Source organism: Lissotriton vulgaris, chromosome 5 (assembly GCF_964263255.1).
Source record: "Lissotriton vulgaris chromosome 5, aLisVul1.2, whole genome shotgun sequence".
Lineage (NCBI taxonomy): Eukaryota > Metazoa > Chordata > Amphibia > Caudata > Salamandridae > Lissotriton > Lissotriton vulgaris.
Genome location: NC_141693.1, coordinates 997559266 through 997581068, shown reverse-complemented (window position 1 = coordinate 997581068; position 21803 = coordinate 997559266). Strand labels below are relative to the sequence as shown.

The following is a 21803-nucleotide window of genomic DNA, read 5'->3' as shown; positions in this document are numbered from 1 at the left end:
GCGTACCGGGGAGCGTCCCGTTAGCGCTAATGCCGCGAACGAAAACATCATCGTGACGTATCGCGCATCCGTGTCATACGCACGGCGTAAGCGCACCCGGGAGCACCCACGCGCATACGAACGCGCTACGTAAGCGCCGCCGGGCGCGCACCGGGGCGCGTAGCGTAAGCGCGTCGGGTCATGTGACCTGAAAATAACACTTTTCATTGGTTCAGAACAGTTTTGGTTTCCAAATGATGAAAGCCCGGCTCATGTGACCTGAAAATAACACTTTTCATTGGTTCAGAACAGTTTTGTTTTCCAAATGATGAAAGCCCCCACCTTTTTTCCTCATTCTCACTTTGTTCTTTGAGTGAGGAAGACCTGCTTTTATTGATCGAGAAATGGCTACAGTAGCAGCAGCAGCTGGAGCATCTGCACCACCACCAACACCACCACCACAAGGACCACCACAACATCACATTGGTGGTGAAGAAGAAGAGGAGGAGGAGGAGAGAAGGCAGTTACTGCCTGAAGACAATCCCCCATATAAACCTAAGGAGCACTTTATATGGGAGTTTTTTTAAATCCCAAGGGGTGCAAAAAAAGTTAATGCTGCAAAGATGACCTGTCTCATCTGTGGCGTTGAACTTTCCAGGGGGAACCCTGCAAAAAAATATTAATTTGGGAATCACACAATGCTTCGCCACATGCAACAAAAGCACCCCAATAACTATTCTGCAGCAGAGGTTAGAGAAGTGACCAGAAACCCTCCCCAATCTTCTCCGAGCACCTCTAAACAACCCACTCCATCGGGTCCTGAAACTAGAGAAATGGTCCCAAGCATCCAACGCCAGTTTGGAGAATTCAAGATGACTTGTATATTTTGTGGGACTACCATTTATTATGGGGAGCAGAGCATCAAACTCATAAACCGTGCTGGAGACAACCACCGGTGCCGAAAGAAGCCTTAATTTTTTCCTGGTTTTTTTTTTGCTCCAGTTGAGCTGTTTACATTTCCCTGTTTTTTGTTTGTCCCCATAAAAAATACAAAAAAAATATAAAACTGTTCATAAGAGCCAAAAAAAGTAAAAAATGTTCCAAAAAACAAAAAAAGAATATAAAACAACAAAAAGAATAAAAAAAGTTATTTTTAGAACTACCTCCAATTTATAAAAAAATGCTACATTTTTTAAAAACTCTGTCATTCTTTTTTCCCCATGGTACGCTCCGCGGTGCGCGTACCGGGCGCTCCCCCGCGCAAATCGAAAAAAAAATAATAATTTTTGCCCCGCTGGTCCCTTTTATGGCCCCCACATCAAGCCTAGGGCGTCAGGGGGGGTCTATCCTGCCCCCTTTTGGTCATTTCCCTCTTTGTTTTTGCCACCTCTTGTGTCTCGATCCTACCGAGACACAAGATGGCGGCCGCTCCGGACTGTTTGGAATGTTTACAGACACCCGAGAGCCAATCAGCTTTCCGCTCGCGAACTCGCGTAGCGTGCTGGTGCGTGCCCCGGTGCGCGTACCGGGGCGCTCTTAAAGATATATATATTTTTTTAACCTAAATTACTCAAAATCCACTGGAGCACATATCTTGAGACCTAGCAAAGGCACATCGGGCTACCAGTCCCGACAATTTTGCCAAGTTTTGTGGAAATTCGGGCTAAAAGTGAGTCCAAACGCCCTATGGAAATTAACATGAGAAAACACGTTTTGGGACCCCCCTTTTATCTCGGCCCCCACTTGAGGAATCCCCCCCCAAACTTTCAGGGAAGGAAATTTGAGGAAAATTTCAGGCAGATTCCTCAACCGGCGCCAAAGTTATTCCCAATAGAATGTTGCAAAATCCCTATACAAAATAATCCTAACTATAACTACCTACTGGCAACCGCCAGTAGGTAATATAAATATATATATATATATAGTGGTCCCACACTGACCTGAGAGGAAAGGCGCTGCAGACCTCGGGGACACGGGACAGGCACTGTGGAGTTCGTCGTCCATCGACCACCCCGCCCTTCTGTGAGGCGCAAAACTACATTTACTCCACTCCCTTACACCAGCAACCCAGGTATGCCGAGACAGTGCATACTGGGACATGGAGTCCGCTACAATCAACACGGACTACAGACGCTGCGCAGAACGCGTTAAAGGGAGGGAACTCTGAGCCTGCAGATATTTTATCACAGATGGGAGCTGATTGGGATTGACTCGTTTAGGATGAAGGCGCTGAGGAAGGCTCTCAAGCCGAAATGCATCCGCCGCTACCTGGACTTCTGAATAAAACGGATACCTGAACCCAAACTCCCCGTGTGGCCGCTTCTCTTTTCTTCGGAAGGGAGTTTCTTCATTTAATCTGCGGAGCCAGACACGCAGCAAGGCAGGCCCTGCAGCTTCAAAGTGACTATGGGATCTACTGGCAACAAGCTGCTTGCAGCACAAAGACACTCGAGGTATCGATAATCACATGAGTCCGCCATGAATCTCGGAGAAGCGGAAACAGACTGAGATATTTTATCTCGACAGGCAAACAGTCTCGCATTTGACCGCCACTGTTCCCACACTGACCTGAGAGGAAAGGCGCTGCAGACCTCGGGGACACGGGACAGGCACTGTGGAGTTCGTCGTCCATCGACCACCCCGCCCTTCTGTGAGGCGCAAAACTACATTTACTCCACTCCCTTACACCAGCAACCCAGGTATGCCGAGACAGTGCATACTGGGACATGGAGTCCGCTACAATCAACACGGACTACAGACGCTGCGCAGAACGCGTTAAAGGGAGGGAACTCTGAGCCTGCAGATATTTTATCACAGATGGGAGCTGATTGGGATTGACTCGTTTAGGATGAAGGCGCTGAGGAAGGCTCTCTAGCCGAAATGCATCCGCCGCTACCTGGACTTCTGAATAAAACGGATACCTGAACCCAAACTCCCCGTGTGGCCGCTTCTCTTTTCTTCGGAAGGGAGTTTCTTCATTTAATCTGCGGAGCCAGACACGCAGCAAGGCAGGCCCTACAGCTTCAAAGTGACTATGGGATCTACTGGCAACAAGCTGCTTGCAGCACAAAGACCCTCGAGGTATCGATAATCCCATGAGTCCGCCATGAATCTCGGAGAAGCGGAAACAGACTGAGATATTTTATCTCGACAAGCAAACAGTCTCGCATTTGACCGCCACTGTTCCCACACTGACCTGAGAGGAAAGGCGCTGCAGACCTCGGGGACACGGGACAGGCACTGTGGAGTTCGTCGTCCATCGACCACCCCGCCCTTCTGTGAGGCGCAAAACTACATTTACTCCACTCCCTTACACAAGCAACCCAGGTATGCCGAGACAGTGCATACTGGGACATGGAGTCCGCTACAATCAACACGGACTACAGACGCTGCGCAGAACGCGTTAAAGGGAGGGCACTCTGAGCATGCAGATATTTTATCACAGATGGGAGCTGATTGGGATTGACTCGTTTAGGATGAAGGCGCTGAGGAAGGCTTTCAAGCCGAAATGCATCCGCCGCTACCTGGACTTCTGAATAAAACGGATACCTGAACCCAAACTCCCCGTGTGGCCGCTTCTCTTTTCTTCGGAAGGGAGTTTCTTCATTTAATCTGCGGAGCCAGACACGCAGCAAGGCAGGCCCTGCAGCTTCAAAGTGACTATGGGATCTACTGGCAACAAGCTCCTTGCAGCACAAAGACACTCGAGGTATCGATAATCCCATGAGTCCGCCATGAATCTCGGAGAAGCGGAAACAGACTGAGATATTTTATCTCGACAGGCAAACAGTCTCGCATTTGACCGCCACTGTTCCCACACTGACCTGAGAGGAAAGGCGCTGCAGACCTCGGGGACACGGGACAGGCACTGTGGAGTTCGTCGTCCATCGACCACCCCGCCCTTCTGTGAGGCGCAAAACTACATTTACTCCACTCCCTTACACCAGCAACCCAGGTATGCCGAGACAGTGCATACTGGGACATGGAGTCCGCTACAATCAACACGGACTACAGACGCTGCGCAGAACGCGTTAAAGGGAGGGAACTCTGAGCCTGCAGATATTTTATCACAGATGGGAGCTGATTGGGATTGACTCGTTTAGGATGAAGGCGCTGAGGAAGGCTCTCAAGCCGAAATGCATCCGCCGCTACCTGGACTTCTGAATAAAACGGATACCTGAACCCAAACTCCCCGTGTGGCCGCTTCTCTTTTCTTCGGAAGGGAGTTTCTTCATTTAATCTGCGGAGCCAGACACGCAGCAAGGCAGGCCCTGCAGCTTCAAAGTGACTATGGGATCTACTGGCAACAAGCTGCTTGCAGCACAAAGACACTCGAGGTATCGATAATCCCATGAGTCCGCCATGAATCTCGGAGAAGCGGAAACAGACTGAGATATTTTATCTCGACAGGCAAACAGTCTCGCATTTGACCGCCACTGTTCCCACACTGACCTGAGAGGAAAGGCGCTGCAGACCTCGGGGACAAGGGACAGGCACTGTGGAGTTCGTCGTCCATCGACCACCCCGCCCTTCTGTGAGGCGCAAAACTACATTTACTCCACTCCCTTACACCAGCAACCCAGGTATGCCGAGACAGTGCATACTGGGACATGGAGTCCGCTACAATCAACACGGACTACAGGTGCTGCGCAGAACGCGTTAAAGGGAGGGAACTCTGAGCCTGCAGATATTTTATCACAGATGGGAGCTGATTGGGATTGACTCGTTTAGGATGAAGGCGCTGAGGAAGGCTCTCAAGCCGAAATGCATCCGCTGCTACCTGGACTTCTGAATAAAACGGATACCTGAACCCAAACTCCCCGTGTGGCCGCTTCTCTTTTCTTCGGAAGGGAGTTTCTTCATTTAATCTGCGGAGCCAGACACGCAGCAAGGCAGGCCCTGCAGCTTCAAAGTGACTATGGGATCTACTGGCAACAAGCTGCTTGCAGCACAAAGACACTCGAGGTATCGATAATCCCATGAGTCCGCCATGAATCTCGGAGAAGCGGAAACAGACTGAGATATTTTATCTCGACAGGCAAACAGTCTCGCATTTGACCGCCACTGTTCCCACACTGACCTGAGAGGAAAGGCGCTGCAGACCTCGGGGACACGGGACAGGCACTGTGGAGTTCGTCGTCCATCGACCACCCCGCCCTTCTGTGAGGCGCAAAACTACATTTACTCCACTCCCTTACACCAGCAACCCAGGTATGCCGAGACAGTGCATACTGGGACATGGAGTCCGCTACAATCAACACGGACTACAGACGCTGCGCAGAACGCGTTAAAGGGAGGGAACTCTGAGCCTGCAGATATTTTATCACAGATGGGAGCTGATTGGGATTGACTCGTTTAGGATGAAGGCGCTGAGGAAGGCTCTCAAGCCGAAATGCATCCGCCGCTACCTGGACTTCTGAATAAAACGGATACCTGAACCCAAACTCCCCGTGTGGCCGCTTCTCTTTTCTTCGGAAGGGAGTTTCTTCATTTAATCTGCGGAGCCAGACACGCAACAAGGCAGGCCCTGCAGCTTCAAAGTGACTCTGGGATCTACTGGCAACAAGCTGCTTGCAGCACAAAGACACTCGAGGTATCGATAATCCCATGAGTCCGCCATGAATCTCGGAGAAGCAGAAACAGACTGAGATATTTTATCTCGACAGGCAAACAGTCTCGCATTTGACCGCCACTGTTCCCACACTGACCTGAGAGGAAAGGCGCTGCAGACCTCGGGGACACGGGACAGGCACTGTGGAGTTCGTCGTCTATCGACCACCCCGCCCTTCTGTGAGGCGCAAAACTACATTTACTCCACTCCCTTACACCAGCAACCCAGGTATGCCGAGACAGTGCATACTGGGACATGGAGTCCGCTACAATCAACACGGACTACAGACGCTGCGCAGAACGCGTTAAAGGGAGGGAACTCTGAGCCTGCAGATATTTTATCACAGATGGGAGCTGATTGGGATTGACTCGTTTAGGATGAAGGCGCTGAGGAAGGCTCTCAAGCCGAAATGCATCCGCCGCTACCTGGACTTCTGAATAAAACGGATACCTGAACCCAAACTCCCCGTGTGGCCGCTTCTCTTTTCTTCGGAAGGGAGTTTCTTCATTTAATCTGTGGAGCCAGACACGCAGCAAGGCAGGCCCTGCAGCTTCAAAGTGACTATGGGATCTACTGGCAACAAGCTGCTTGCAGCACAAAGACACTCGAGGTATCGATAATCCCATGAGTCCGCCATGAATCTCGGAGAAGCGGAAACAGACTGAGATATTTTATCTCGACAGGCAAACAGTCTCGCATTTGACCGCCACTGTTCCCACACTGACCTGAGAGGAAAGGCGCTGCAGACCTCGGGGACACGGGACAGGCACTGTGGAGTTCGTCGTCCATCGACCACCCCGCCCTTCTGTGAGGCGCAAAACTACATTTACTCCACTCCCTTACACCAGCAACCCAGGTATGCCGAGACAGTGCATACTGGGACATGGAGTCCGCTACAATCAACACGGACTACAGACGCTGCGCAGAACGCGTTAAAGGGAGGGAACTCTGAGCCTGGAGATATTTTATCACAGATGGGAGCTGATTGGGATTGACTCGTTTAGGATGAAGGCGCTGAGGAAGGCTCTCAAGCCGAAATGCATCCGCCGCTACCTGGACTTCTGAATAAAACGGATACCTGAACCCAAACTCCCCGTGTGGCCGCTTCTCTTTTCTTCGGAAGGGAGTTTCTTCATATATATATATATATATATATACATATACATATATCACCTGCACCTTTCTAAAAGAAAGAAGTGAGCCGCACACATCGCAGTGAATTTTCAAGTTTAATTGAAACGCTCCAAATGTCCTAATGCATTTCAGCCCCACTTGGGCCTTCGTCAGAGGAGGAGCACGGCAAACATCTCAGGAATGTGATTGCACTAGCAGCGCCAGCTTAGCTCATTTTATTATTCATGATTACCTTCCAGTGGGTGTGACGTTCAATTTCAATGCCGAGCCTTCTGGTTCCTGTAGTCCAGCCCAGTCTCTCAGTAGTATCCCTTCGGTGGGCGATGTTTGATTATTCTGCCATATTTCTTTTTTGCCACGATTCCCTCACAAACCGATGTTGTTTGCTCGAGTCCGAACCTGGGACCAGTCCCTGTCGGCAGCCGCTGCTCTTTATGCCTTTCGGCATATATATATATATATATATATATTGCACAACGTATAATCAAAAAACCTGGGATTATTCCCGGCTTTACCAAATTGTGTGATCTGAGGCAGTGTTTTATTTCACTTTTCCTTCATTATTACATTTAAGAGGAGCTCCAAATACATATCTTCTGGATGTGCGCTGTACAAAATCTCTTCTCCTGTGTTTGATTTAATAAACTATAATGTTGTTCATAAATAAGAGGAACCCAGGCCACCCAGAGGGTGCCTGTAACACCTGACTTGCCTCTTTGTTCACACTGGCATTGTTGTCAGGGTGGAAGGAAGGAAGAATGAATGTTTCTAAATACATGTTTGAAAACTATCACTTTTAAAATAATACTTCGCAATGCACTGATATAAACTCATATACTAAGGAGAAATGGTTCTGCATGTTAATGAAATACCCTTTTTGAATTTTAAAAAGACTATCATATTTTTACAGGTTGGTTGCAAGATGTCTTCTCTTTAGCTGAAAATATATGCTTGCTCGTTTATTTAACATGTTCTTAATGTTAGTGTTTAGTCGAGTAAACAGCAGCCCCGGACTGCTGTTAACCTGGGGGGCCGCATGTAAAGTTTAGGAGGGCAGCACTTTGAGTATCACTGGAGTAAACAATAATGTTAAAGTTAAGGCTATAGAGACGTGGGTTAAAAGTCATTCCCGCGACATAGTCTTGCTTCAAGAGACTCATATAAAGCAAGATAAAAATCAAGACTACATCATTTTTCATATGCACATAGATGTGTGGCAATCTTTGTCAATAAACGGTTAAGATGGAATGTTTGCTTCTCTCAGACCGATGAAGAAGGGAGGTGGGCATTGGTTCACGGCCGGATAGATAGGGAAGCGGTTACGTTAACGACAATATAGGCTCCCATTGAAGATAATCCTGGCCCACTGGTGCAGTTATTTCATTCTATTATGCCCCTTCCAGGTAAATTGAATTTTAGGTGGAGATTATCATTTTCTCCAACATCCGGATTTGGATTCATCAACATCCACTAATAAACAGAATAAACCTTAAAGCTGCCTGAGTTTTTCAGGATTTTCACAGTTTCAATTTATTTGATCCATGCTGACCACATTTCCTGTACGATGAGAATATACCTGCGTGTCAAATAGATATAAATCAGTTGCTCATCTGGATTATTTTTTAACGTCCATTGATTGCGGTGTACGCCATTATGATCATTTAGCTAACCGCTTTTCAGATCATTTGTTAGTTGAGGTGCATTTGTCTGATATTAGGAAGGTTTGTTCTCCAGTTAGAGGGTATTTTAACAAATTCAAATTGAAAAGGCAGCCTGGCTTCAGGCACTTGAGAAAGAGATTGTGCCATATTTTGAAAATAGTGATGGCACTGCAAGTGTAGAAATGCTTCTGGACGCCTTTAAGGCGACTATTAATGCTCATCTGATTTAGAGGGACATATTAGAGAAGAGAGTTCTTAGAAAAATAAGGGAGGGCCTAGGCCCTAGAGCTTCAACTAAAGTCATTTCATGCCAACTATGTGAAGCACAGATTGGCTATTAATATGTAGACACTCGAGGGGACCAAACAACCGATGCAGAGTGTGAGGGACTCCCTGGGGCCAGCCCTGCCAATGACGAGAACACCGCCACATGCTCTATGGAGCCCTTACCGTCTGCAAGATGAAGACATCCCAGGAACGCCACCGCTAATAGAACCCTCTCCCCTCCTCCCGCAGAACGCCGGAAGTAACCCAGATGTAATCATCCATCGGGAAGGAAGGACGGGAAGCCACAGGATCAAATCAGGAGCGCTGGCAGAAGGTCAAGTCCGGCAGGAAAAAGGGCGGAAACAGGACGGAAGGCGCGTCAGCTGAGGAGAATCCAGGACCAGACGACCGAGAGATGGAGACACAGCCCAGGAACAACGCCAACGCCAGAGAAGCGGAAACCGAAGAAGCCCTCGAGACGTGGAGTTAGGAGTGGTGGGTCCCGGAGGACGTACGAGCTGCCACAACCCAGAAGAGTTGTGGCTCCCAGAGGTACGGGACAAGGGACTGAGGGGAGGGAAGGAGAGTGTAACTGAGGGTAGGAGTTGGACACAGGCGTTTTAGGTAGAGCGGGACGGCACCCTGAGACCTGGAGTAGAAGCTCAGCCACCCTATCGTACCCCAGAGTTATATACCATTCATGCCTATAGCCTGTTTTTGCATTCTCCCTGCACTTCCCTTAACTGACTTCCCGACTTGATTGTCCTAAGTGCCGCCATTTTCAATTATCCCTCTTTCTTTTGCACGTCAGGATTTGGTAACGGTACCCACACACTCCAAGAACCTATATTGACCGCTACTTTTTTTTTTTTTTTTTTTAGTTTATTCCGGGACCCAAGCAGCCCTGCAAAAACCCGTAATAGGTTGCTGGATCACTACAGACCGGAAGAAAACCGTAAAAGGTTTCTGTATCACTACAGACCGGAAGAAACCTGTAATAGGTTTCTGGATCACTACAGACCGGAAGAAACCCGTAATAGGTTTTGAGACACCTGAAGAAACCCGTAAAAGGCTTCTTGACCCCCACAGAGCTGCAGCAACCGGTAGGAAAGAAAAGCATCGGGAGGTTCCAGTCCTGGGAAACCAGAATCCCTTTGAAGTCATTTCCTCTTACAAACTGTTTACCAGACTATCCGTGTCTTTCTAAAGTTTGGCATTTAATTTCAATAAAACCCCAATATTGAACACATTCGGCCTCCTCGCTTCTGCTTCCGACCATCCCTCCGACACTGAGATACTGTTATGAACAGGTTTATCTTTCAAGCAAAGCATAACTGTAACCTTTGTGCGGTTTTCAGTTTGGCCGTCTCAGGAAAGAAAAGCGGAACACTCCATTCACTCACCTTATGATACAGAGACTAATGCTCGTTGCACCGATCCTGAAGCCATACAAAATTTGGTTAGGCAGCATTATAGGAAAATATATGGGACTGAACAGTCAGTGAATAAAGCATCGGCTTAGAGATTTTGTGTGCAATATTTTGATACCAAGATTAGATACCAGGACATCCTGTTCGATAAATCTTCCAATTTAAGCCAGAAGAAGTAGATTTAATGGTGAAGTCTGTAGCGGTGGGGAAGCTTGTGGTCTCCCAGCTGAGTATTTTAAAGAGTTTTTCACGTATTTTAAGTAAATATATTATTAAACTAGCAAATCATATATTACAAGTAGGAAATATCCCGCTCTCATTTGATACAGATGTGGTGGTCAGATTTCGCAAAAAAAGATAGAAATCCTGAGACTATTATTTCTTATAGACCGATCACCCTGCTAAATACGGACTATAAAATCATCTCTAAGCTATTAGCAAACAGATTGAATCAAGTGCTGGGAAAGCTATTAAATAGGATACTAGATTTGCAACAGCCTTAATGCTTGAAACAAGCTCTTCTTCATCGTTGAAAACTCTCTCAACTATGGTCCATTAGACATCTATCCCTCACAAGCTGTCAAGTTTCAAGTTTAATCTTTATTTCGTTGCATTGCAACATAAAAGATACAATAAAATATAAACAAAACATGATAAAATTCACCACATATAGAACTTACAATTCATTATAATTGAGCACCCTATTATAAAGTCTACATTTCATCATATTTGGACACACAAGATTACAGATTTGTGTTTGACACAGAAGTTAAATAAATATATTAAAATGTTTAAAAATCAGATTAAAAAACATTAAATTGGTTATAACAGCCGGGAATTTGAGAAGACACAAATAGCTAGACACAATTCATGATTTGAAAGATTTCAGGATGGCAGTTTTTCTTTATTTAAAATGAAAGGTTTAATTTCCATCTGATAAAGTAAACGGCCAATAAAAATTTACTGATTCCGAACACAATTACTTGGCTGGTGTCCGTACTTAGGATCTTACCAGCTTCCCTATGAGAGATAGAGCCAATATTACGGCACAAGGGGACTATCCATCTTTTCCTTGCCTTAACGTAGCTAGGGCAGAAGAACAGTATATGATAAATATCCTCCCTTTGATTATTGGTGCATAAACTGCAATAGTCGTTATCTGTCTTCCCCCATCTTTTCTCAGTTACCTTGGACCTCAATGTTCCATATCTGAATTTTATATACAGAGATTTGGCCAATGGTGGCTGGATTTCGTCAAGAAATTGTTCAAAAGGTGCCTCATTTTTTACCATAAGGAATTTTTCTGTAAGGGGACCGTGTGTTCTTGTATACACGGAATCGTGGCTCACATATGACCAAAAGGACAGTTTGACTATTTTCTTTGAGACTGAGTTTAAAGATCCTGGCTCGTTCCAAAAGTGTGTTAATCCGAGCTTGATTAACCAGGTTTTTACATGCTTGAACCAAAAAATGTTCCTGTCGCTATCAAGCTCAAGGACTTCTTTCAAGCCGTTTTTGTAGTCAGATAGTTCAATAGTTGTCCATAGTCTAACCCACAACAATACTGGTCTCAATATTGCATGATGATCTGTGTGTTTGATATTTAGATCAAGAAATAAGGGTATCAGTGGGGTATTGGTGGGAACTTTTAAAAGACCCCTAATAAATTTGTTCTCCAGTGCTTCAAAAGTTTTCTTACATACTGGCCCCCAGATTTCCGCCCCATACAGTGCGGCTGATTGGACCTTGTATCTAAAAAGCTCTACTGCTGGGGTGACTGCCTTATTCACACTTTTGTTGTGTCTCTGCAATATTGGAAAACAGTTTTGTTTAAACACCAGTTTTGATTTCACTAGTTGTGGGCCCCATCCCATTAAATAATCTATCAGGACTCCCAGATATGTAAAACTGTGCTCGTAATCTAGTTTTTGACCGCTTAACATTAAATTCCTTTTAAAAGTTTTGTGCGGGTTTAGAGCCATGTATTTTGTTTTTTTTATATTGATTTCTAGTCCTTTTAAGGTGCAGTACTGTTGGAACCTATCTAAAAGGGTCTGTAGGCCGCGCGGCGTTTGCGAAATTAAAATTGTGTCATCCGCGAAAAGGAGGGACGCAACACGTTCCCCTCCCAATCGGGGCGAATCGTTATCACAATTTTCCATATAGGCTGCAATATCATTTACGTAAAGGGAGAAAAGTGTGGGGGCCAGTACGCATCCCTGGCGTACTCCCCGTTTTATGGGGATTGGGTCTGTAAGTTCCCCATTTGGGCCCCACCTAACCTTGGCATAATTCTCCTGGTGCAAGCCCATCACAAGTTTTAGCAATTCGCCTGGCAGCCCTTGCCTATTCAGAGTTTTCCAAAGTAGATCGCGAGGAATTAGGTCAAATGCTGCTCGTAGGTCTACGAAGGTCACATACAAGTGACCTTTGCGGATAATAACGTATTTCCAGTACAAGCAGCATAGCCTAAGTACCTGGTCTATAGTACCTGTTTTATTCCTAAATCCCGCCTGATATTTGGATAAAACTGACTCGTCCTCCAGCCATGAGTTTATTCGATTTAAAATATGTCTAGCATAAATCTTCTGTGTTATATCTAAAAGGCTAATGGGGCGATAATTGGCTGGGTCGCCACGATCCCCTTTTTTAAAAATAGTAATAATTTCTGCGCCATTCCATGTGTCCGTAATATGGTCGCTAGCCGCAACTATGTTAAATAGATGGTTCAAGTAGGGTGCCCAAACATCAACGTTATACAGATAGAGATCGCCCGGAATTTTATCTAGTCCAGGCGCCTTCCCTTTCTTTACCGTGGCAATTGCTGTCTCTGTTTCATGTATATCAAACACTACCGGGTGGGTGTTAGCTGGTATTGTGACAGTGAATACGTCTGTTGCAACAACATCAATTGGAGTTTTAGCTGCATATAGTGATGTAAAATGTTTGACCCAAGTATCCTCATCTAGGTAGACCTCCCTAGAGCCTTTCTCACGATTGTTTTCCTTAGCTGCTAGTTCCCAGAATTGTCTCTGGTCCTTGTTTTTGGCGGCTGTTAACATACTGAGCCATATTTCCTCATCCCAGGAGGATTTCGCTCTTACTATTATTTTGTTATAAGCCTTCCTTTTATCTCTAATTTCTAATGGACCTTCCCCTTTAACAGCATTAATCAGTGCAGTTTTAGAAAGACGGCATTCCCTGTTATACCAAGGTTTACCTGTAGCTTTTGCATTAGTCGTACCTGCACCTTTTTTGGGTGTTTTTGTAAGAAGTTCTAATAGTTTGCTGAAAAGGGATTTATGCAATTTAATAAATTCTTTGGGGTCGCAGCTATAGGGACAATATGAGTTTAGGGTGTCTGCAAAGGTGCAGTATATGTTGGCCAATAGATCCTCTTTTTCCAGTACGTAGGCCCATTTAACCGCCCTGCGATTATTACTAAGGACAATGTTATCTTTTATAGATGAGGATGCTGGGCTATGGCCTCCCTCCGTGACTCCCAACCCCTTTAACATGCTTTGTTGGAAGCTCGTTTCCAGAGGGCAATGGTCACTTTCATATCTCTCTTTGACTTTTAAATCTACTGTGAAGGGCCACAGGTCTAGGGAGACTATAACATAATCTAGTTTACTTTCATATTCACGTCCCTTAAAAGTAGGGGCTTTCGGGCTGTCAGATGGCATACGCCCGTTACATGCTCTCAGGCCATGAGAAGTCAACAACCTTGTGATCTGCAAAGCCAATGCAGTGCCAGCCACCATTCTATTTTCATTCAGGGCTGGTATTCCATTGGCAGTGTCCTCGTTTTCGAACAGTTGAACTATGTCTGTAATTGGTTCGAAGTTACAGTTCAGATCCCCGCATAAGATAACGCTTGCGTCTATTTTTAATGAATCCATAAGTGACTCTAGCTTCCCTATACATGATGATTCTTTGTGGGAAGACTGGGGGCTGTTCTACACATTAAAAAGGTGAATCACCCTATTGTCCGCTGTGGTTACTTCCAGATCAAGAATGTCTGGAGAATCAGTGTTAAGCATTTTTATGCCTATTTTGATGGAAACACTGATCCATATTAGCAGACCTCCAGATGCGCGACCTCTTATGGAAGGCACAGCTTCTATTTGATAAGTTTTATAGCCAACCCTATGCATCTTTACTGTGGCCCATGTTTCCTGTAACACACAAATATCAAAAGTGTTCATGTATTCGTTCCAATCGGGATCGCATAGTTTCGCACGCACCCCTGCTATATTCCATGAAACAAGTGTAAGCAAGGGGGGTCCCTCATTTGGACCATGGAGCGCTACAGGTGAGACAACAGACAAACTACTATTAACTTCATCATTGCCTATAACAACAGCACGTGAGCCCATCGTAGGACCACTAGTCCCTTTTTCTTCATTATATCTCACAATACATGAAACATTTTCATTCCCCCTAACATCATCTCTACTTTCTAGCCTTATGGCGGCTGTAAACAATGGAGATCCCTCATTAGTCCCAAGAGACACTGCAGGTGAAACAACATGCAAACTGCTATTCGCATCGTCACATATTACAACAGTACGTAACCCTATCTTTGAACAACTGGTTCCTTTTTCTTCGTAAGACTCCGTGGTGCATGGGACATTTTCAATCCCCCTAACATCCTCTGTGCTCTTTAAACATCAATCACATTCCTCCATGCCACTAAATGCCTCAAACCTGTTTGATAGCTCTAAGGGAGTAAATGGCATCAAATGAGTCATTTTTCCATTTTCCCCTGTATTGTGGCTAGTCGGTATAGTATTCCACCCTTGCATCACAGGAGTTGGAGCTAATTGATGCATGTATGCGGGATTCCTGGCAGTCTCCATGTTAAAAAAGTGATTGGTGAAATGGGTATTATTGGTTAAAAATATTGGGGGGGAAATACTGTAGATCTTGGGTAGAAATAGGTCAAAGGACGCGGTACAATACAATTATTTTCATTGCCATAAGGCCAATTCAAAATGTATTGAACTGCTTTTCTATGCCTGAAGTTTACAACAACATCACCACCCCCTATGTCCTTTGTTTTTCCACCCAACCAAGACAAGCGACGAACATGGACTATTTCACCATTTACCTGGTTAGTTTTGGGTCTATACAATGATAGCCAGTGCATTATCTTGTTTTTTAGTTGAAAATAACCTTCCCGTTTACCACTTGACAGTTCAGGAACCCCAGTAAGTACAACCACGTACGGTAGAGCTTCCGGCTGGAGTTCCATAGGTGGTCTCCTGGCCTGTCCCCCTCTTACATGACTAATCTAATTCTCTTCTAATCTTGTTGGTCTGTTTGGGGGGATACTTGGTTCCCTTGCCAGGGTATTAGCTGGAGTATCAGTGTTACTGATTGGTGTTATATTTGGTCTACCCATAGATGTTATTATCTGTTTTGGCTTGGGTTTAGTAAGAGGTTTGCCAACAGATGATGATACACCTGTAGGCAAATGGTTAGAAGTAGCTGGAATAGCTGCTGTCTGATTATTGTCAATAGTGGAGGTAGAGGGTGTTGCAGCCACTGCATCTTTTGGGAGGGTATGCATTGGCGTAAAAGCTTTTTGAGGGTGTAACACTTTCAGAGGCCCTAGTGACCTGACAGAATTTCCAAGTGTTGTCAGATCCCCCTCTATTTTCCCCAACCTTAATTCCATTCCCTTAAGTCTTCCAGCTAAGGCAAGCATATAACTTCGCACAATCAGTTCTATGTTGTCCAAGAGAGTCTTAGGGGAGGCTGGTTTGCAGTCCTTCTTCCATTGGGATATGGATGATATCAGATTCTATGGCTGCTTGGGAGGATGGTGTCACGAGTGTTGGGGGGTTTGGAACTGATGCTATTACTTGCTTGTTAGCAGGTTCTCCCATAGTCGTGGTAGTAACAGGATTCACCTTCTTCCCAAATTCGGTGTGACTTAATTTAGGCTTGTTTGTGTCCGTTTTTTTCCGTCTCCTTTTGGAAGGTGGAGACCCATGTATTTTGTGTGGTAATGGCCTCTTACTACCTTGCCTGGCCTAATTGTAGGCGAAATCATAATTTTAGAAGCTTTAGGTGTGCTAGGGAGATCATGTGTCACAGTTAGTGGCTCTGATTGGGTTTGCGTAGGTGACACGGCAGGGGCTAAACATTCCTTAAGTAGTAGGGGCACACTAGCAGTTGGTGATATGTTGCCTGTCAATATGGTGTTCGAATCATCATCCAAGGTGACAGACATAATAGGTTCAGACAGGGTTTTTTTTTTGATACGTTCAATTGAACGACGACGATCTGCCCGCCGCTCTGCTAACAGCAGTTCTTTATTGCCCTCAGAAGCCATTTTAGGAAAATAGTCATCCAGGGTTCGATTTAACATGCCCCCATGTTTGTCCATACCAGCAATAGCAGGGCTAACAACAGCTGTGGCCATCATGCAGAGATAACAATGGTGGGGCTATGGTAGTAGACGGATCACTACTTACTCAGACAAAGGTCCAGGACCTCGGGCCCAGCCCAGCCTCTTCTGGCCAATGAGGGCCGTAGAGGGCCCGCCCTTTGCCCGGGCTTAGCCCCGCGCTTGGTCCCGCTCGCGTCCCGCTACGCGGAGGGGGCGTTGCTATTTTGAGCGCCTCCGGGCGCCTCCTGCCCCGCGTCACACTCGGCGCGCCCCCGCAAAGGCTCCTGGGGGTTGGAGTCCCCCCGCTCAGCGGCCGCGTTGCTGGTGAGAGGCGGCGGCGGGGGGGACTCGGTTCCTGGTCCTGCGTGCCGGTTTCCTGCCACACACGGGCTTCCCTGGACAAGAGGTAGCGTTTCCCTTCTAGGTGCAGTGAGAATTGGGCTTGGTCTCTCAGGGCGCTCCGGGCGCGCTGCTGTTTTGAGCGCCTCCTGCCTCCGCGTCACACTCGGCGCGCCCCCGCAAAGGCTCCTGGGGGTTGTAGTCCCCCCGCTCAGCGGCCGCGTTGCTGGTGAGAGGCGGCGGCGGGGGGACTCGGTTCCTGGTCCTGCGTGCCGGTTTCCTGCCACACACGGGCTTCCCTGGACAAGAGGTAGCGTTTCCCTTCTAGGTGCAGTGAGAATTGGGCTTGGTCTCTCTATCCATCACAAGCTGTCGCTTTTTGATGTTCTTTGTTTTTGTTTATTATAAAAACGTTGCTATATCCGGAAGAGTTTATCTCCTAGTAGGACTGTTACAGAAGATATCTTGGTTTCAGACATCATATCTACACTTACACAATCTCACCAGACTACCTAAACCCTGTTCTCGCTTTTTCTTGAGTTGTCATGCATGTGTGTAGTGCACTTTTAGATCTGGCTCTACGTTGGACCTGCGTCTGGTTAAACATGTCAAGAATGCATGTGGGGTAGCAACTCCTAGGCTGTCTCAGATCATTTACATTCCGGTCTTTTGTGGTGGTAATCATCCTGCTTTCAAAAGGGCTTGCTTTACCCCCCTGCTGAAGAATCAGGATTGTCATGCTTTCTTCCTGCATCACTGCTCTTGAAACCTGCTAAATTATGGAATAAGAATACGAAAAAACTTGTCAAGAGAGACAAGAAGTGTCACTGTACTGAAAGAGCAAGTAGGTGTGCTAGTGGATAGCAAGGCTGTGGGTTGGCTTCCATTCTGTTCAACATTTTCAACTCGGATCGGAGTAAGGTTTTGTTCAGAAGCACTTCCCTCGGCAGCTTGGTGAAAATGGCCCCTGCGCAGTTTCATGCACATCTCAAAGCGATGTTTGGTCTTTCAGAACTGTGGCTTTAGAGAGCACTAAATGATCTACTCTTCCATCTGTTGATAAAGGATGTGGTAAATCATAGCAAGACCAAGAGGATGTTCAGCACCCCAAATCTTGGGGAAGTAATATTTGAAGTCCAACTTTTTGCAAGTTGTGTGCAGTTATCAAGACTTGCTGGTATTGGTCAAGGTTGGAAGAATAGGTCAGAAAAGTTGTACGTTCACCGCTGGAACAAAGCAGTGGTAGGCAGATAACCATTTCGAGTCTGGAAAGGCCAACTCAGCCATCCATTTTCCTAAACGCTGATACGTTGAGTGGCATAAAATGGCTACTTTTAATGTCTTTTGTTTTACAGTGCTTCGAAACTGAAGAAGTGCCTTATAAAATGCACTAAAATTTAATAGGAACTGGTGTACTGTGCACCGATTTGTTACCCGAGGCTGAGGACCTGTTGGACAACTGAAAAGGGTTATTTTAGTAGAAAGCTCACTTGCAACTAACTGGTTGAGCACCGTGCTGATTTCTCAAAGTGGCACAGTTTTAGAGTTTGCAACCGAAATTCATTTTTGAATGGAGGGATTCTTTAAAAACTGTTTGAGGCAACAGGTATTCTTGATGTGTTCAAGAAGTTTGGAGAGTGATCCTAAGTAAGAGGTTGGCAAATACTTTTTGAAAGTTCTCTAGGTCTGGAGAGGATGTCTACATTTTTGGGGGTAAATTCAACAGTACCTGGGATATCTGGTTATCCTTTGGGAGTTCATGTCCTTTTCTCTCTGTCAGCTGCCACTGTTGTCTTTCACAGGGGTGCCTTAGCGGACCTTGACACTCTAAAATCAATGTGGAGCATCAGGTGTAGCATCGTAAACAGTGAAATGTGCTTTCAGTTATTCCCTAAATTATATTTTCTACAGAATTTTTTTCCCCTCAGATTACAGGCTCTTGGATCATAGAGAAAAATTTATGTTTTGTTAATTTGGGTCAAAGTGTGGATTTTTTTAATATATATGTATGCTATTTTTATTGTGTGATTTATGTAGAATGTTGGTAGGTTTGGAGTGAATCAAAATATATTATGAAATGTTAGCAATAATAATCGTGCATATTTTGCTTGACAGAAAAAAGACGATTAGAGGCAAAGCAGCGAGAAGATGCCTGGGAAGGAAGGTGACAGGACGTCTGTATGAAACCATTCACTGGGATAGTGATTGTGGGATCTGGAATTGGCGGAAAATCCAAAGAGCACAGAAACCGTCTGAACTGCAAAGAAGAATCCATCCATTGCTCTGGATGTGGCTGTATGGATGAAGAACCCATTTATTCCGCTGGAGGTGGCAGAAGAGATGATTTAGTACATACAAGTAGCTTATCATGTAATGCAACCCATTTAACCTGAGTCATGGCTTTTATGGTGCATTATAAACTGTCTCCTCCATATAGCTCAGTGCGGTCTTCTCTAGCAGCAAATGTCAAAACATAGTTCTCTATTGGTTTGTTTGTATGGTTTGAAAGTAAAGCCATTTAGACCAGATATACTGGACTTCAAGCATTTCCTGCCTTGGCAGAACTATGCCCTTAGCTGTCCCGGCAAGGCGCTGAAACTTCAGAGGGTTTTTAGACTAGCGATAGGAGTAATGCTACCTTATACCAGGTAAACTTTTTTCTGGGAATTCATCTCTTTGACTATGGACTGCATGACCTAAACAGTGTCCCCATTTGCATTCTGGCAGGTACTTGTCAAGGTGGTCTAGGATGGGAAAATTTAGAACGATTATATTTCAATTCCCTTGCGAAAAGTCCAAGCATGTCTTCTTGCAGATTTTGTCCATGTGGCCTGGTAGGAAAAACATATTAAAAGTAGCAAAGAGAATGCAGCCACATGCGTCCCCTTTAGTTTTCATCTTTCTGTGTTACTATGTGAACCCATATCTTTATAATAGAGACTGATTCGCAAAGGTCAATGGTAAAAAGTCAGGAATGTAATTTCCCCTTCCAAGTTACTCCTACGTTTTGAGCGAATGTAGGCCTTTTAAGGTGTTCACTATAGTAGCTCTGGAAAGTTGTGGAAGGTGTAGATATCCTAGAGTAGTATTCTAGAGTGCCCATGCAAAATTATGCAGCTATTTATTACTCTAGTATGAAAACCAATTTTTATACTAGAATACCCTTCCTATTCACCATGGTCTCCCATTCCTATTCTGGAAACAAATGAATACTTCCTGCCTGTGACAGGAGCAAATGTTTGTGCATTTCCAGGGTGGGAGCTTGGCTACAAAGGATATGTCAGTGTTTACAGTGCGCCCCTCCCCTTACCAAATGCTAAACTTGTGAATTTGGCAATTCAGCCATACAGGACACATTTCCGCTTTCCTGAGTGCACCTTAAGACCGTTTAATCCCCCCATGTCCTTATTCTGTAACTCGGGTTTACTTTCTATGATTGTAAAGTGCACATTTTGTGTGCTTAATTTGATCATAGGTCTGCAAGCTTCTGTTTTTAATCGGGTCCATTATACAGGTTTTCACGAGACTTCCTTACCGTTGGCATCTAAACATCTTGGCAAGGTGTATGAAGATTTCCTTCATTTCATATTTACTGTTAATTCAAAGCAAGTGGCGTCAGCCATTTAGGAAAAGGCGGGTAGAGATGATAAAAGCTGCGCTACTTACTTGCATGTCACTCTATTGCCAATCAATGCTTAGCCTCTTTTTTTTCCGGAAACGGAGATATGACATTTGCTATCAGGTTAAAAAGTAATAGAAAACCAAGGAATTATTTTTCTGCATTTTGTTCCTTACATATGCTCTCGCTATGTTTTCTGTGTATTTTCTGTTTTTTTTACATCTTCCCAAATTGATTAATTATTTTTATGTGTAATTTGTCTATTTGGACTGTATGTGTGAATACATAGTCTAGTTTGCTAGAAGTTAATGTTAATGCAGACCCATTTAGCTGGACTCAGTGGTGTTTTTATTTCTTCTACATGGAAAACGACGACGAACCTTTATTGTAAATGAAATAAAGCATATTTCGGGCATCAACATTTTATTATTTTTAACCACCAATAAGAATAAGAATTTTCGAGAAGAGCAGGTTTTTGTGATCGTACTGTTTTATGTTCATTTATGTGCAGCAGGGCTGTAATATTATAGAGTCTAAAGTTGGCTATGTTATTTTAACTTCTGAAGTCTTATTACACAATACATTACTGTAGACAAAGTGAACCAAATTGACTTTTGTAAGTAGGGCTTCTCCTGACTGCCTTTGTTGATTTTCACGGTCATTTCATGTAGTAATGCCTTGACGTGTGAAGAAAAACTTGTATTAAAGATGTTTTTAATCACAAATGGGCTTCATTTTTTTTTTTCAATATTTGTGTCTTGCAGCTTTTCATCTCCCGGATGTGCGAATTCTCACTTAATAGTATTTTAGTACATTTCTCCTACATGTTGGGGTTTTATAAGAAGAATAGACATTAGAGATACCATTTCCGCGTTTGAGGTCCTTAGATTCCAATTTCAAATTCCATACGGTCTAAAAATAATAATTTATCATGTAATCGGGTTTTCGTGTGTTTTCACTCTTCATTATGTACTTCATCCTGAGGAAACCAAAATACGTTAATTGGTTCCCACATTTGAAACATAGCAACCGCATCAGGAATACAAATACAATTGCTGTTGTATACTCTCTCCTGCAGAATTCCTGCAGGAGTCCACCCCCTCCACCTCCTGCCCCCACGAAACAAAAATCCTTCTGGTTATCCTTCTTCCTGGCAGGATGGACCCACATAGTAGGACTTCTACCGATTCGCTCACTATCCCTTCAGCTTAGCTGTCAGCTCACATGGCACCTCTTTTTGCCTGAAGTTATTTAACATATGTTTTCCACATATTGGCCCAGCCGATTAGATCTGTAGGCTGCCTTGCCATTTCCTATGCTTACAACACTTAGCTGATTCTGAACCTTGATCTTCAGGCTCCCT

At 44.9% G+C, this 21803-nt stretch overlaps 1 protein-coding gene across 1 annotated transcript in view; it reads left to right on the top strand.

The window, feature by feature from the left end:
* Positions 1-21159, top strand: part of R3HCC1L (R3H domain and coiled-coil containing 1 like) — a 359134-nt gene extending 337975 nt beyond the window's left edge. Inside the window, exon 8 of the mRNA XM_086922609.1 lies at positions 18937-21159. Within this exon, the coding sequence (XP_086778735.1) occupies positions 18937-18989 (53 nt within the window). The 3' untranslated portion in view covers positions 18990-21159. The remainder of the gene's footprint in view (positions 1-18936) is intronic.
* The last annotated feature ends 644 nt before the right edge of the window (positions 21160-21803 follow it).